Genomic DNA, 17,138 nt, shown 5'->3' with positions numbered 1-17,138 from the left:
AATTTCTTTAAAAATTTTTCTATGATGGTGGTAGCACTCGCTCACCATTACATCAGGATTGGCTCAGGCCAGTTGTACTGTCGAAGAGCCAAGTATTTCCTTATAGTCACACAAGGCAATGCTTGAGAATCCTGACATCACCTAGCAATTCGATAATTAAAAAGTATGTTGTTGGAATGTCTCAAGATAACAATCTTGAAAAGTGACCAAAACTAATGATTTTTGGAATTCCTATGGAAGGAAATGGAGCGAAATTACATCTGCATATGGCACAATCACTTGGGAGTACCTAAATACAGGTTCAAGACAAAAATATTGATTGCAGGGGCGCCTGGCTGGCTCAGTCGGAGAGCAGTCTTGATCTCAGGGTTGTGAGTTCAAACCCCACATGGAGTGTAGAGATTGCTTAAATAAATAAAACTAAAAATAGGTATGTATTGATTCTAGGAAGAATACTGAGGGACCACAGTTCATGCTTATAACTGTATTTTGAGTTCGTATTTTTCTATGTGTTCTACATATGTCTGTACTTTTCCACATGAACTTGCAATTTTTTGTTCTTTAATTCTGGCCATGTAATTTCAGCACACATATGCAGAGAGCTCTGGGAAGCATGGCATCCAAAGGCCAGGTTTTTTTGTGGCTTAACCTATCCCTACCTAGGACAGGTCATACAGGAGTAGTTTATTCAACTAATTAGTAATTTCTTCACCTGTGAAATTTAAAAGTGGCTGTTCTCATTGAACTTGAAACAAAAGCTTGTGGTGTTCAGGGGAAAATAGAACAAAATCTGTACATACTTTGCTAAAAATGTAGAAACATTTAAAGAGACTAAGTTCATAACAAGAATACATCAACTATGGATCATTGATAATAGATTCATATAACTCTTAGATGTATGCATATGTCGTCAATTTTTAAGTAACAATAAGGCAAACAGGAGCGCTCAGCAGCTATGAAAAAGTGGTCTTCACACAATATTGAATGTGTGATAACTGGAGGGATAAATTATAAATTATAAGAAAATTTTAAAAAATGCAGCATATAAAGATTAAGTATATACAAAACATTTTAATGAAAAATATCAAGGATATAATTATGTAATAACTCTAATTGGTAGTCCATAAAAATCTTTCATGGTACTTTGACTACTTCAACCATCTAATTTTGATATGTTAGTATCTGAAATAATAACGTGCCAAATATCAATCTGAAATCCTAAATTCATAAAGAATTAATGGAATACTACAATTTGTCATACTTCCTAATGCAGACATCCTGTTTTCTGACCTTACTACATTCAGACCTGAGGTAGTGAAATTCTACAAATAATTTGGTATAGATATGATTCCATTTATGTGACAAATTGGTCTCTGCAAATGATATGCAAAGTGGATTTTTTCTTTTTCATGTATTCAGATGTATTTTTATTACACTAGAGTAGTTTGGAATTTAAAGGAATTGTATTTGAATCAGTTTGTAACATGAGTTCCTCAGAGATAAATGTCTTCATTACACTTACTCATTTGCTTCCTGTTGAAATTCATTTCTCCATCCTTCACATTTTCAGCAAAGTTTCCATATACATGAACGTGCAGTCTCACCAGTTTACAATCTCTCTGAATGTACCTTGGCTTTTTTCACTTATGTATCCCCAAGGGGAGTAGATTTTTTTTTTTTAAGATTTTACTTATTTATTTGAGAGACGGAGGGAATGAAAGAGAGCATGCGGTTGGGCAGAGGGAGAGGGAGAAGTAGGCTCCCCATTGGGCAGGGAGCAGGAGGATACTGGGCTCCATCCCAGGACCCTGAGATCAAGACCTGAGCTGAAGGTAGATCCTTAACCCACCAAGCCGCCCAGGCACCTCTAGAATAGTTCTTAGTCAGAGGTGCACATCAGAATTTTCTTGAAAATTCTCCTAAAAAAATACACAGGCCTGGACCCTACATCAAACCCACTGAATCAAGAGAGGAGGATGGAGCGTACCTTTAGAAAAAGTTCTCAGGTGATTCTGATCAGCTGACCTTTGGTTCAGAGCTAGAGAGCTCTGGTCAGCTATGCTAGGAGGGGTGTTTGAGAAGTGACAATGGAATGAATTCTTGTGCCAGGTCCTAAAACCCTCCATATTTTTGAGGCTCCCTTCAAGGCCTCTGTCCTTTCAGCATCCTTCTTTCTTCTTGTCTATGCCTAAATCTATCCTGCATCCCTGTCCAAGCTTATCTCTGCTTTCCAGAGTTGTTATTTTTCAAAAGGATAGTCCTATTTTCTCCTGTCCTCTGTTTCCTTTAGAGAGAAACCGTGAACTACTTAAGTATAGGAGCTACCTCGAATTTCCTTTTATCATCTCCCTTTACCGTCCCAAGTCCTCTAGATCACATATTTTATTTCTTTTCTAGCACTTCACTACCTAAAATTATTTTATGTATAGTGTTTATTATGTTTCCCCTGAATAGAATGCAAGGTCCTTAAAAACAAGGACATTATGACTTATTCAAAGTTTTATCCCTAGTACCTAGAAAAGCATCCAGTACTTAAAATGTATTTGATGAGTAAATGAGCAACCTGGAGGGTTCATTTTTCGTGTGTTTAAATGCAGTTAATTGTATGTGACATTGACCTAGTTTCTATTGTGTCAAATTATTTGCTGCCTTCAGTCCCACCTGCCAGTTATTGCACTCTGCAAAAACCATCATGTTAAGGTTTTAAAGGGCAAGTAATTTTATTTTACTAGTATGTCAAGGTACCCAGCAATCGGATTCATGTAAGGTCTGTTTTTGAAGATAGTAGAAATTACATATTCTTTAGCATGGATAAATTTTAAGGTGAAAAGTAGAAAATTACAGATACCTAAATGGAGCTAATGCATTTCTTAATAATATAGGAAATGTTACTTATACATTAGAGAATTTCTTAACTTTAGGGTTTTAAGATCTTAAGTTTAGGGTTTCACGTGTTGACTCATTAAAACGACCATGGCGTAATACTTACTCAGACCTGGCCTTCTCTATAAAAACTCCAGATCAATTATACAAACAAACACATAATTATTCTTTGGTTCTATAGCACACCTTTTAGCAGAGTCAAAGTGAGTTTGTTTCCATTATACATATAAAATATTATCAGGATCCAGATACGAGGCTTCAAAGTGAACGGCTGCTAGGAGCATTTGCCCACAGGGCTGCCCTGAGTCTATTAGTAGGCGTGGGAACCATCAATTTTTCAAGATAAAGAAGAGGAACTTCTCTACTTCAATTTCCTGAAATTGTTCCTCCTTGTCTCAGCTTAGCGTGCAGAATGTAAAGTATCCTACATGACATAGAGTTGGTTTCCTTCTCATACGTGGATTCCAGAATGCTGTGAGTCACAAGGGGTGCTGAATTGTGAAGTAATTATGATGACGCCCCATGGTACCCTATGATGAACCATAAAATGTTCAAAATGGTCAGTGTTAATGTGAAGGAGGGTATAAAGTTCATGGGCTTGAAAATACTGAAGGGGATTATTTCATTTGTTCTGTGAGCAGCTCCGTTTATAAGAGTCACTTGGCTCTTCGATGTGATTAATACGATGTAACTATCATAATGCCAAGGTCAATAATACGACTTACCATTTATTGAGCACTCCATGTAGGCTAGGTTTTGTGTTACTTGTTTATGTATCTTCTTTCATTTGATCTGCTTCACAGCAGGTAGGCATCTATTTCTATTTTCAGACAAGGAACCTGAGTCTTTCAAATATGAAGTGATTAAGCATGTGGTGGAATTTGTATATGAAAACCCAACTGGTTTGAATTGAAAGTTCATACTAAGCTAGCTATCCGCCCCTATAATGTTGTGTTACCTCCCACACCAACATAAATTGTTCCCCTCTCCATTTCCAATTGGACAAAACACTGAGCCATTTCCGGTGTCAAGAGGTCGCTTTCACTCCACACAAAGTGAACCACTTCTGATGACAGATGCGCATGACTTGCCCTCATCTCAATGAAGAAGAAAGAATAAGGGAAAGGGAAAGACTAGAACAAAAGCGGAGCCTGAGAGGAGAACCGTGCAACAGCCTGAGCTCTAAACAAAATCTCCACCATCTTTTGAAATCTGCATGAGGGCAAGGCTCTGAATCTGTTTGAACACAACCTTCTCGCCCAGCACAAAAGATGATCCAGGTCCCCGCTTCAGCGTGGGATGGGCACTGCCATCTTCCTAGTCCTATTTTCCATTCTTGGGCATACTTGGTCAGTGGGTATTCTTTCCATTTACATTTTCTGCTGGAAAGGGCATTAAGGAAGGCAGAATTATACCGCACCCTTATTTTCCATGGCGCTCTGAATCCTTCTTATCATCTGATATAATGGAATTACGTTTCTATGTATCTGACCCATGCCACGCAGAGCTCCTGGAGAGCAGGGAGCTGTCATCATTTAATTTCTCTCTTTACTGCCCTCCCCACATAAAAAATAAAACAAGTGGATCACACAAATATACTCCTGACAAATGCTGAATAGGAGAGAAGGTGTGAGTCGTGACTATTTATCTCATCCTACTAAATATATGGTATTATTTAGCCCACTCACGTCGATATACGATTAGAAAGTATGTAGTTTTTAAGAAGTTTCCTAGAATTAGGATAGATGCACTGTGATCCACATTCCTAAAAAGGCTGTTTTACTGGAAGAATCCAGGAAGAGATACGTATCTTCAGGACAAGGAACCAGTTAGAGAAAGAGAACAATGCTTTTTTTTCTCTTCAAGTCAAGAAAAATCCAGTTCTGGAGTTCTGTCTACATCAAAGTGAGTCGGACTGAGCAGCTCCCTCCCTCTTCATTTTATCTGCTTTGTCTGGATGAATTGCTCTACCAGATTCTAACTGGGTCCTCAAAGCCAACCCTTTTATCTTGGGATTTGAGTTGCATGGGCTTGGGCACCACCTTTATTTAAATGCCAATACCCTCCCACTAGAGGTTATTCCTTACGATCAAGTAATGCTCTCCCCAGAAGCTCTCTTTTTAGAGATCAGTTCAGTCTAAATTCCTTTATCAGAGTGGAGGGAGGTTTTAGAGTCAGGTGAACTTGAATTTAAATCCCTCTGGCTTCTGTCATGACCAGCTGTGTCAAGTCCCCCTTGTAATACAGGGGAAATGATACGTAACCAGCAAGGTTACTGAGTGAGATGGTGCAGGTAATATTTTAGTGTACAGTTTGGCAATAATACATGGTCAGTAAATCCCAATTTTGATGAGGACGCTGGGATACAAATAAATGGGAGGGGAGCTGATTTGAAATTCTGGCCACTTTCCAGTAGTGGGTAGAAAAGTGCTCTTGGCGGGGTTAGGGCCCCATCATAAATAAAGCAGCTCTCATTAGGAGGCGCTCTCTCTTGTCACTTAATGAACGTCATTATCCTTGTTAAAGAGTTGGGCTCTCATTCATTTTTAAGTCGCTCTTGGTCCTAAAGTACCTTTACATCTTAATATGGAACTTTTCTAATTAGCCCCTGTAATTTGTAGTATTCAGATCAACCAAACTACATACGGAGGTTTCTCAGATGGTTTGAAAAAGTGGGACTTTTGACTGTCAGGTACTAGCTCGCGAACTGCACTCCCACTTTCCAACATGGAGCGAGTTGTTTTCAGCTTGCAGCTAGGGTTTAATTTCCATTTCCTTCCAGAGGCTCTCCACACTCCGAGGAGGTGGGGCGCCTGCCATCCGCGTGTGGTTTTGGGGTAGTAAGCTCTCCCGGGCCGGCCTCCCGCCTCCACCCACAGAGGCGACCGTGACGTCACGGGCATTGCTTGGGTCCCCGCCCGGCCTATAAAGCGGCAGGTGCGCGCCGCGCCTCCGGAATGTTCGCACACCTTGTGCCTGCGCCCGAGTCGGAACGGAGAGATCCCGTGGCGAGCTCTAGGCGCTGCTCCAGCGTCCGAGCCCGGCCGGGCGGCGAGCACCGGCGCACACTCCCTCCTGCCCCCTCTCTTTCCCCCCACCTCCTTTTCCAGCTGCAACTCCCGGCCGAGTTGCCCCAGAGACCGCGACGCCGCCGCGCCGAGGGACCAATGAGAGCCCCGCTGCTGTCGCCGGCGCCCGTGGTGCTGTCGCTCCTGATCCTAGGCTCAGGTGAGGACGTCCCGGCGTCCCGGCCCTGAGCTGCCTGCCGGCTCTTCTCCCACCGCGGGCAGCGGCTTTCCAGAGGGAGGCGTCCACGCAGCTCCCTCCCTAAGCTTGCTACGGGGGAGGAGGAGAAAAGCGGGCAGGTGTCTCTGACGTTCCAGGCCAGCAAGAGGCTGCCGGCGAGTCTCCGAAGTTTGACTTTAGTCCAGCTGCGGGAGACCTCAGGGATCCAAATCCTTACTTTGACAGATAAAGAAACCGAGCCCAGAGAGGTGAAGTGACTTCCGCAGATCTTAGAGCAGTTAAGTTCTGGACCCAGAGGGCTGCCTCCTGCCTAAATTCTCCGTCTCCTCTGTCTGGTGATTTTATCTTGATCTTCCTAGAGGGCCTCACAACGTTTCAGGGAGAAGCGAAAGCACCACCTTGATGCTGTTTTAGTGAGACCTACAAGATAAAGCAGGGGCTTGAAACTGTAGGCCCCAAATCTCACCCAGTCAGTCCCCAGTTTCTCCCCTATGTAGGAACAAGGATGATGAAATAATGACAACAAAAGTCACTGTGATCGAATACCACTTATATTGTTTTACATTCATATATGTAATCTTTTTAAAAATGTGAACATGTGTTAGGAAAGTCTGATATTTATATCCAGAACCTGTCCATCCAAATGGGACGTTCTAGCAGACACAAATGCCTCTGGCGCGTGAAGCGATGGGAATACACAGACAACATAAAGGACCTGTTAAGTAATTAGATTAACGTGACTATCTGGCAGTGTTATTTGATGTAAAAAGTAGTGTAGACCATCTGTGGAAAAGCAAACCTTGATGAAAGCAGCTCTGTAAACTGGAACAGCTGAGTTTGCTTGTTGGCAAAATGCGAAGATGCTTTCATAAGTGACTCAATCCCAAACAATAGCACATGTGCAATAACTGCTTTGATATCAGAAGATAAACATTTCTCCTGAACACAGCTGACTGGTGAGAAAGGCACTCTGCTTTACCTTCTCTTTTCTTCCGTTGTTCTTTCTCCCACAGCCCATTATGCTGCCGGATTGGACGTCAATGACACCTGCTCTGGGAAAGGGGAACCATTTTCCGGAGACCACAGCGCTGATGGACTGGAGGTTACCCCAAGAAGTGGGATGTCCTCAGGAAGTGAGATTTCCCCTGTGAGTGAACTGCCTTCTAGTAGGGAACTGTCCTCCGGGATCGACTATGACTATGCGGAAGAGTATGATAACGAACCACAAATATCTCGCTATATCGTGGATGATTCAGTCCGAGGTGAGTGGAGGATAAGGCAAAAACATAGCCTGTAAGATGTGTGTTTGCATGAGCAAAGCTGCTTCCAAAGAGAAACCATTCCCTGGATCTTCGAGTGGCTTTCTTGTGTTTATGTCTGTTGCATACCCCGTGGGTAAGCTACCAGCTGAGATGGAAGGAGCTTTGTGTGGGCACATCTGATATGTCCAGAGCTCTAACAAATGTTTTATGTCTATTAAGTCTACTTCACAAGTGGGGATTGTTATCATTTTACAGTTGTGATAACTGAAGCGCAAGGTTGTTTTGCCCCAGGTTCCACAGCCAGCAAGCCGTTGAGCCAGAATGAGAACTCCAGTGTTTGGTTCCACATCCTATGCTCTTTCCCACGGGAGCACATGACCCCCATGCTGAGAGACAGGCGGAGACGTCAGCCAGTCCTCAGCTCCTGTGTCCATACCCCACTGCCATGCTCCCCTAAACACCTGCATTTTAATACAAATAAGGGAACAGAACTTAATGGGAAAGGAGCAGTTGGACTTTAGCCTTTAAGGACCAGGTGTTGAGAAACTGGTGATCCTAAAACAACAACAACAGCAGCAACAACAACAATAATAATATACGCTGCTGGAAATATTAAAGAAGGATAAATATGCATGGATTTCAAATTGCTAAAATCATGATTTAACCCCAAATCCCATGTGTTAGTTAAATAATAGTGACCCATAGTTTTGTTCTCTCTGTTATCTGATCTTTAAAAAAAAAAAAAAAAGCTTAAATTAGCTTAAAATGAAGAGTACCAAAGTAAGAAGTAAGTATTGTTCATTACCCTCATACTACTTTGGAGTTTCAGGGCAGATGAGTAAATCGGCTCTAAATATCCTAGGAACATTCACTATGGAGGCAGGACTTAAGGCCCCTTCTCTCCGGACCTTGGTTTCCCTGACTCCGCCCTTTCTGTCTGGCTCCCAGAGCTGATGAAGGGACAGCAGGTGATACCACAGGGATAGTGACTGGGTTGAGTGGCAGATGGGAAAAGCTTCAGGGAGCACTCCCCTTTACTCCTTGCTTGGTAACTTGTGCTTTTATATAAGGTGGGGAAGAGGTGCATTTATACTTCTTATTTTTGGAGATAAGATTAGAAACTGTTCTCTCAAAGAGGTTTCAAGTTCTTAACATTTCAAAAGGCCAAATAAGTTGTTAGCGGTGAAACTGACTAGCGCATTGTGAAATAGTGGAACTGGTGGTCGAACTCCTTGGAAAGGCTGTGGAGCCCATGGTGTTGATGTGTGTTGCAGGCTCCAGCATAGTGACGATTAGTCTCTGTCTACAATTTGTAATATATCTGATAATGTGCAGCAATATTCATTTAAAATGTTTCCATTAGAGGACACATTCTAACTCGCGGTACTTACTATCATCAAAGTTTCAATATAAAAATTGTATAACTGGTTAAACATTGCTCCTAATTTGACTATTATTAATGTTATAATAACCTGCTAAAATACTCATAATATTTATTTGTTGCTTCCTTAATCACAGGGTTCTATCTTTGATACCCTTGCCTATGTTTCTAGTGTTTTCTGTTTAATGGATCGTTATGCAGGACCATTATGACTAATGGTATTATGACATTGTGGTATTTTCCTCTTTGCACTGGGTTCTTTTTGCTCAATACTTGCTTAGATAAGCCTGTTCAGGTATTAGTATAACAAAATGCACAGCTCCAACATGAAAACTCCTTCCTATATTTAGCATGTGGGTGTACTATACCCTGCATAGCTATAACACTAAAGAAATTTCTGTAGATCTGGAGTTAAGGTAAGTGAGTCTCTGAGGCATCAAGTACAAATATTTCTGGATTCCTATTTTCCAAACAGATTGGCCACAGAAATGAGCCCCATGGAATTAATTATAACCCATTATCATCTGCGAATTGGAGAAAATTGATTAGTTCTAATGTGTAATTCTCCATTTTTTTCCCAGTCTCAGGTAACGCACAGTAAGGCCCAATTATGGTAAAAGTGAGCACAAGACCGAGATGAGTAAATAAAATCAACAAATATATTAAAGTCCCAATTTAATTGGTAGCATTGACCTATCCAAGAGAAAACATAGGATAGAGGGGGAATGGCAGGCTTTGACACCCCAGCACTTCATTTTCTAGCCACGTGTCCTCGGACGTGTTACTTGTTTTCGTTCAACTCCAGTGTCGTCATCCTCCGTATCACCTGGATAGCAACACATTCAACTGTGCCTGGGTTTAATCAAATTAGTGCTCATTACCAAGAACTTGGCATGTATAAGAAATTCAAGAAATGTGTAAGGTATTTCACGGATTTTTTTTTAGACAGGTAAATACTATTATCAATAATAATAATACTGGTACAAATAAATTCAAAATATGTTTCTAAGGTAATAAAATAACAAGGAGGCTCAGATTGTTAAGTGCCACAACATACAGATACTCTCTTTAACCAATTATTATATATGAATTGTGTTAGATAATGAGAAAAATATGGCCATCATCCCCATGAGCTCTCACTGCTGAGACTTCTTTCTCTCATGCCTCCAAAATGATATTCAAGATGAAGAGAGACTGTTGTCAATAAATCCAATAAATCTTATTTATTAATTTTTTTTTAGTTGAACAGGTAATTAAGCCCATGAAAAACAAAACAGAAGGTGAAAAGACTTCAGATAAACCCAAAAGAAAGAAAAAAGGAGGCAAAAGTGGAAAAAACAGAAGAAACAGAAAGAAGAAAAATCCATGTGATGCAGAATTCCAAAATTTCTGTATTCACGGAGAATGCAAATATATAGAGCACCTGGAAGCCGTAACATGCAAGTAAGTTTTCCTAAATTACATAGAAATCGTATTTATAACACTATGTCTGAAACTCCTAGATGCAGAAAGCCATTTATTTTTCCCACATATAAACCAAGGGTCTGTAACATTTTTTGGAAAGGACCAGCTAGAAAATAATTTAGGCTTCTTTGGTCAAGATTGTGTATGTACTTACAGAACCAATTAAAATGTAACCATTTAAATATTTAAAACCATCCTTGGCTTGCACACTGCAAAAAACCTGGCAAAAGCCCAGAATTGACCCATGGGCTATCGTTTGCTGACCCCTGCTATAAATATATTCATGACAATATATATTTTACAAACCTTTAAAAAAAGAAAAAAAGGACCTAAAGGTACTCTTCACGTAATCCTCCTTCTCCCCCAAAGCCACCAGCACATTCAATGATAGTGGAATGCATTAGCGGCATAACAAGTCACTGAACTCATCAGTTGGTCATAAAAGGAGCACAAAGAATGAAAAGGTGTGTCTTCTTGGAATATCACACCCAAACTAATCTCAACTTGTTCTTATACTAATAGGTCTTTGGCTTGAATACACTCTGTCTTATGGTTTTGAAATACAAATAGATGGCATGACTTTTTTTTTTTTTTGAGTGTTACAATTAAACGCCTATTGCCTATTGATAACCTGGAAAGTAAACGTAAAATATATAGAATGTTTTCAGTTATGATTATAATTTTTGAATGTGGGTTGTTTACAGATGTCATCAGGATTACTTTGGTGAACGGTGTGGGGAAAAGTCCATGAAGACTCACAGCATGGTTGACAATGATTTATCAAAAATTGCTTTAGCAGCCATCGCTGCCTTTGTGTCTGCCGTGAGCTTCACGGCTATTGCTGTTGTTATAACAATCCAGTAAGTATGGCGTCACTTACACATTCCTACTAAAATAATTCCAGGTTGATTTTTTTTTCTGTATTTCTTTTTTTTTTTTTTTAAAGATTTTATTTATTTATTTGACAGAGAGAGAGACAGCCAGCGAGAGAGGGAACACAAGCAGGGGGTGGGAAGAGGAAGAAGCAGGCTCATAGCAGAGGAGCCTGATGTGGGGCTTGATCCCATAATGCCAGGATCATGCCCTGAGCCAAAGGCAGACGCTTAACCACTGCGCCACCCAGGCACCCCTTTTTTCGCTATTTCTATCCCAATGTCCTATATCATATTTTAGATGAATTATTCTATCAGTGGCAAGTGGTCTTTGGTCATATCTTTACACTTCATTGACAAAGATCACAGAATTTGGTCAAAATTTATATTATTTTGGCCACCATGGAAACTTAATATGTAAAGCCGTTTTTCAAACACCTTAGAAATTTTTTGAACTTAGAAATCAGTGGCTTTGTTTCATGTCCTATCTACACTCCTGGCTACCTCCAAATCCCAGAGTGTTGGTACCTACTCTGAATATCTTTAAGCTTAAGGAAGCCTCCCAGAAGCTAATTAAGGCCTGGTTCATAGTAGGTTGTCAGAGATTCTGCTTTGGCACTAAAAAAATCAGAGAGCTTCAAACCAGGAGCCAACAAAGGATCTATCCTCTGCTTCTAGTAAAATGCAGAATTCTAAGATGTCATAGCATGGTACTGATTTACATAGAGCTTATGCCTGTTTTGTAATTGCCAAAGGTAATATGGGAACCCAATTACTTAAAAAAAAAAAACAAAACAAAACACAAAATTTCCTCCATATGGCATGGCGTGGGAAGCAGAGACAATTCTATTACTGTTCTGCTCCTGCAATATCTGCCCTGTGCTCACAATAACAGATCACCACACTTCACTTCATGGCCAATGAATGTTAGAAGTAGACTGTTTCTGGTAGTAGGCACTGGTGGGTATGTCAAAATGGCATTGTCTGTCAAACAGAAGTCAGTGAATTAAGGAAGTTGGGGGAGGGTGTGAATGGCTCTGTAATGACTCATGTGCTACTAGAGCTTGGGAAAAGCAATAGACTCATTATTCTAATTTTAGGTCTTGGTAAATTACTTTAACAACTGGATTGTGTGCATGACCTACCACTCCTGCCATTCAGGAATCAAGGGGTTATCTTCTGCCATTGTTTACTGTTAGTTTAGATGCAGATCAGATAATGATAAAAAGACACATTAAAAAAAACTGTTTTATGATGCATATAGAGTTTGATGTGTGGTTTAAATTTGTTTTGCACACCCTGGAAATTATTTTGATCTGTTAATACCTCAAGCCAGATATGCAAATAAGTTTAGGAAAAATACCCTCAGACAAAACATGATTGTTCGACATAGAAGGATAGAAGGAAAAAAATAGCCAGTTACGGAAGATGTTTTGAAACAATTATTCAAACTTGGGATCATTCAGGGTGAAATATTTAATAATCCTTCAGAAAAGCGTGGAAAAACTTTTTGTCATGTTGGCACTCTTAAAACTGAGCAGTGACTTTTTTCCTTTTCTACCGTATTCTTGTGTTTGACACGTAAGAGCAAACAGTAGCCTCAGCCACATTTTGCCGTTTTCTCATAATTGAACTTTTTCCCCAAACATCATGACAAAGTTCTTCTGATTTTAGGAGTAATGTTTAGTAGATGGATTAAAGACCTATTAAAAATAGAATTTCTTGTATATCACCAAGACATTATTAAATGATTTCAGTTTTACTAGAAAGTAACAATAAATAAAACTAAAAGGAAGTATTTATTACATATAGAAATAAAGAAAACCCAACTTGTTTCGTAAGCTTGTGTGAAAAAATTTCAATCATTTAAATTAGTTGGTACAAGTGTAAAGTCCTTCTGTGGGAAAATTATACCATCTTCTTCCTCCAATTGTAAATGGCACCTGTGCTAAGTGTTGAGGAAAAAAAGAAAGAATGAGGTTTGCCATTTGCAACATGAATGGACCTAGAGGGTATTATGCTAAGGGAAGTTAGTCAGACAAAGAAAGACACATACCATGTGATTTCACTTATATGTGGAATCTGAAAAACAAAACAAATGAATAAACAAACAAACAAAAAGCAGAAAGAGACCCAGAAATACACAGAACAAAATGATGGTTGTCAGAGGGGAGGGGGTAGGAGGATAGGCAAAAAGGGGGAAGGGGAGTGGGAGATGCGGGCTTCCAGCTATGGGATGAGTAAGTCATGGGAATAAAAGGCACAGCATAGGGAATATAGTAATGGTATTGTGATAGTGTTGTATGGTGACAGATGGTAGATATACTTGTGAGGGTAGCTTATAATGTATAGACTTATTGAATCACTATGTTATACACCTGAAACTAATGAAACGTTGTGTGTCAACTATAAAAAAAAACCACATATGAATGTGTTCCATGACTTCTGAAAGTTTGTGTCTCAAGGTGTGTCTATTTAAATCTCAGTACTCTGGGAATATGTTTATATAAAGTCACCATGAACATCCCCTTAAAAAGAATGGTGGTAAAATTTTATAGCTGGGTTTAAGTTTAGTTTAGTGTAGAATACAGTGTAATGGCCTATAAGGATTCACAAAAAGGAATTCCCTATACTCATGAAAACCCAAGTCAATATATAGATGCATAGAACTTTGATGACAATAGAATATCTTGTTGTCTGAAGGCTTCGAAAACGATACTTCAGGGAATATGAAGGAGAAGCTGAAGAACGAAAGAAACTTCGACAAGAAAACGGAAACGCACATGCCATCGTGTAACTGAAGATAATATTACAGGTTTGTGTTTCAAAGATAAATTTAGATTATATCCTATAATTTTGAAAAATGTAGCATCTGTTATCTCGAATGAAGAAAGCAAGTGTTCTTAATTATGGATACACTATGAACATTGGCTACATTAAAGTCTTATTCTTTGAGCATGAGATGGAGTTTAATAGTGAGAAAGGACTATTATAAGGGATGTAAAGATGAAGCAGACACAGATCCTCTCCTCAAAGAAGTTAGTGTCTAGTAGATAAAAAAAAAATAGTGTAAGGAACCAGAATGCCCTAGCATTCCGGTTGTATGTAGGGTGGCGTCGAAAGTGAGCCTCCAAGGACTGATGAGATTGGGACAAGCAATTATGAAGGAAGAGGAGGATTAATACTAAAAGATGGACTGGGTCACTTTAGAAACTTGTCACAAACAGCCTCATTCAAATGGGAAGAGGAGACAAAGAGATCAAGGACACATTTAAAGTTGGTTAGAGGAAGGAACTCCATTACCTTAGACATTCAGGAAAGGTGTCCCATCCTTAAGTCATTAATTCTCTACCTTCGGTGGGTTAAAGAATTACTTGAGATGCTGGTTAAATATGCACATTCCTAAGCCAAACCTTAAATCTACTAAATCCAGTATCTCCCTTTTTATAGAATACCGCAGATGCCTGAAGAAACACCATATTTAGCATTGGTTAAGTGCAAGTATTACGTTCTGCGCCTATTACAGAATTAGCTCAGTAACGCCTGAAATGAATAGTTCTTGATGCAGCCTTGTGCTCAGTACTTATTGCATCAACATTTACTATGATATTGGCTTAATGTTCTGAAGCTAAGACCACCAACATGAAGAAAGGTAGATTTTTTTGTTATTTAGTGCAACTGAGATTTCTCAAAGTAGATCTGAGATGATTTTTGGAAAAGGAATATGCTGTGTTGGCACATAGTGGCTGCCATTAGCTGGTAGCTACTATTATTATGCCCTTGGTACTAATTATCTTAAATTAACTATATATCATGAATACACTGAGCCATTTAATCTTTCTTTTTAATTATGTCCACTGCATAGATTTGGTTAGGAAAACTACTTCCCATGAGTGTTGTTGTTTTTTATTAAGTGGAATTTGACAAAACAGGGTTCAGGATAGGCAGTCCTCCATCTAAGTAGGCATCTAACCAAAACGGGAGTGAAAGAGGGACTCAGGTCCAAGTGGTAGCTTGTCTCTGAAAAGCTTTCATCATTTTTCAGAAGACATTCCAAGTTGATAAAAATTCCGATTCCTGATTTTTTAAAATATTTTTAAAGGTATATTGAAATTGAGCTTCATCTCTAATATTTTTATTTTCTTTTTGATCAGGGTATCGAATCGGATCACTGCCAGGTCACAGCCATGAGTGATGAGTTGGTTCCTCTTTTCAGTGGATCATAAGAAAACAGAACCTTTTTGTTCTGATGGTTTTAAACTTTCAACTGTTGCTTTTTATGCTAAGTCTTATTTCTGTACATAAAGATGCATGGAGATAAAAAGTATTTTTTCAAGTTGTAAATAATTTATTTAATATTTAATGGAAGTGTATTTATTTTACAGCTTATTAAACTTTTTTAAGCAAAGAGATTGAGAGTTTGAATGTTAGTTTTGAGATTGCAAGACTCTAGGGTATTTTTCTCCTAAAGTTTAGATGATCATTTTGAAAGAAGTTCCTTCCCCTTTTTTCCTGTTTTTATGTTGATCTTCAAAACTTATTTCTTTCCCTAGGAAGCACTCTTAATGGAAAAGTATAAACTAGAGTAGTTTAGTCCTCCCACAAACACTAATATCCTAAGTCAGGCTTTCTTATTCCGTGTAGAACTTATTCCAAGTTCTGGTAATTTGAAAACTTCTAAAATCAACATGTGGCACTGCCCCTCTGTCACAGTAGACACAGATATTATAAAAGAAAGAAAATCCACTGCCCATCATCATCATCACCACAAACAAGAAAAGACAAGAGTAAGTTTGGAGATTACAAGTATGGCATTTCAAAAAGAACCAGGAAGTGTTTAGAATCATCTTTTTCTAATATCATGACATGAGTGCACAAAGCATCTAAAACCCACTACTCTTCCTCCCTTCATTACTATTTTTTTACATTATTTTAAACACACACACATGCATTTGTGGTGAGTGCTCTCTCAAGAACATTAATTCCCTGGAATGACCCACCATTTAGTTTCTAGCTGGCCAACTAAGTTTTCTGCATACGAAACGAAACAAGCCAACCTGTATAATGTATGGGGAATATTTTTGAGACAATTAGCCAATACTAAGTATAGTTCCAGCAATCATCTCACAGAGTTTCATAAGTGAAAGGTGCCTTACGCATCGAGAGTTCCATTTCTCTCTAGCCTACCATTCTCCAAATCCTTCTCCAGTGATCATCTAACCAACTGGTTCCCAGCCTCACCTGCACATTATCATATGAGTTTTCAATGTCTAAATGCCTGGGCCTCCCTCCTAGAGCTTCCAATTTCAATAAACTGGTGTGGGTCATTGGTATGCAGATTTTTAAAAGGTCTCCAGATGTTTCCTACAGGCAGCCAGTGTTGAGAACCTCGGATCCACCTCTGCTTGAACACAGCTTTCTCCACTTCATTCACTAGAAACTTATGGAGGATGATTCGAGTATAGTGGTTGGGATACAAGACGGAAAAGCCCTGACTTTGAGACATTTGCCACCCAGTTGGAGGGAGGGAGTATGTCTTATCAATGCAGTGCAATAAATAACCGGGTGAGGTGTGTACCAGGAATCCATGGGAGCCCAGGGAGCTGTCACCTAGCCTGGCCTGAATGAGTCTGGGAAGGCTTTCTAGGGGGCTGCTGGCTGAGATTATCCTTGAAGGATGAGTGGGAATTATGTGGAGATCATTACAGGCACAAGCAAAATTACCAAGTCATCAAATAGTATGACCTGAAGGGGAAAATACGTTAAATAGTTCAGTATTTCTGAAACAGAAAGTACGAAGTCAACAGAGGCTGTAAAGGCAGCTGGAATGGTGAGGACAGTGTCACATAGGGCCTTTAACGTATACTGCAGGCCATGAGGAATCATTCAAGCCAGTTGGTCAAGGGTAGAAACTTGACTGGATTTTCATTCCAATTAAGTTATAAGGCAACCATGTGAGGGAGGGACTTGTGCCAAAGCCAAAGGTCAAAAGATTGGCTCGGAAGCAGTGAATGAACACCGGAAGCTGAG

At 39.5% G+C, this 17,138-nt stretch overlaps 1 protein-coding gene across 1 annotated transcript; it reads left to right on the top strand.

Annotated features, from left to right (window-relative positions):
- Positions 1-5,831: 5,831 nt before the first annotated feature.
- On the top strand, positions 5,832-15,511 carry AREG (amphiregulin). The gene is made up of 6 exons (XM_002919153.4): positions 5,832-6,111; positions 7,143-7,391; positions 10,014-10,215; positions 10,941-11,096; positions 13,812-13,923; positions 15,263-15,511. The coding sequence occupies exons 1-5, from the start codon at positions 5,841-5,843 to the stop codon at positions 13,903-13,905; spliced, it is 972 nt and encodes a 323-aa protein (XP_002919199.2). The 5' UTR covers positions 5,832-5,840; the 3' UTR covers positions 13,906-13,923; positions 15,263-15,511.
- The last annotated feature ends 1,627 nt before the right edge of the window (positions 15,512-17,138 follow it).

The sequence above is a fragment of the Ailuropoda melanoleuca genome, chromosome 11 (assembly GCF_002007445.2).
Source record: "Ailuropoda melanoleuca isolate Jingjing chromosome 11, ASM200744v2, whole genome shotgun sequence".
Classification (NCBI taxonomy): Eukaryota; Metazoa; Chordata; class Mammalia; order Carnivora; family Ursidae; genus Ailuropoda; species Ailuropoda melanoleuca.
The sequence above is the reverse complement of the archived record's forward strand: the minus strand, read 5'-3'. Positions and strand labels throughout refer to the sequence as shown.

Excerpts from the sequence above, each read along its gene's own strand:
- AREG (XM_002919153.4), top strand. The coding sequence starts at position 5,841 with ATGTTCGCACACCTTGTGCCTGCGCCCGAGTCGGAACGGAGAGATCCC. Across the intron at positions 6,112-7,142 it reads GCTCCTGATCCTAGGCTCAG|CCCATTATGCTGCCGGATTG; the intron begins GTGAGGACGTCC and ends TTTCTCCCACAG. Across the intron at positions 7,392-10,013 it reads CGTGGATGATTCAGTCCGAG|TTGAACAGGTAATTAAGCCC; the intron begins GTGAGTGGAGGA and ends ATTTTTTTTTAG.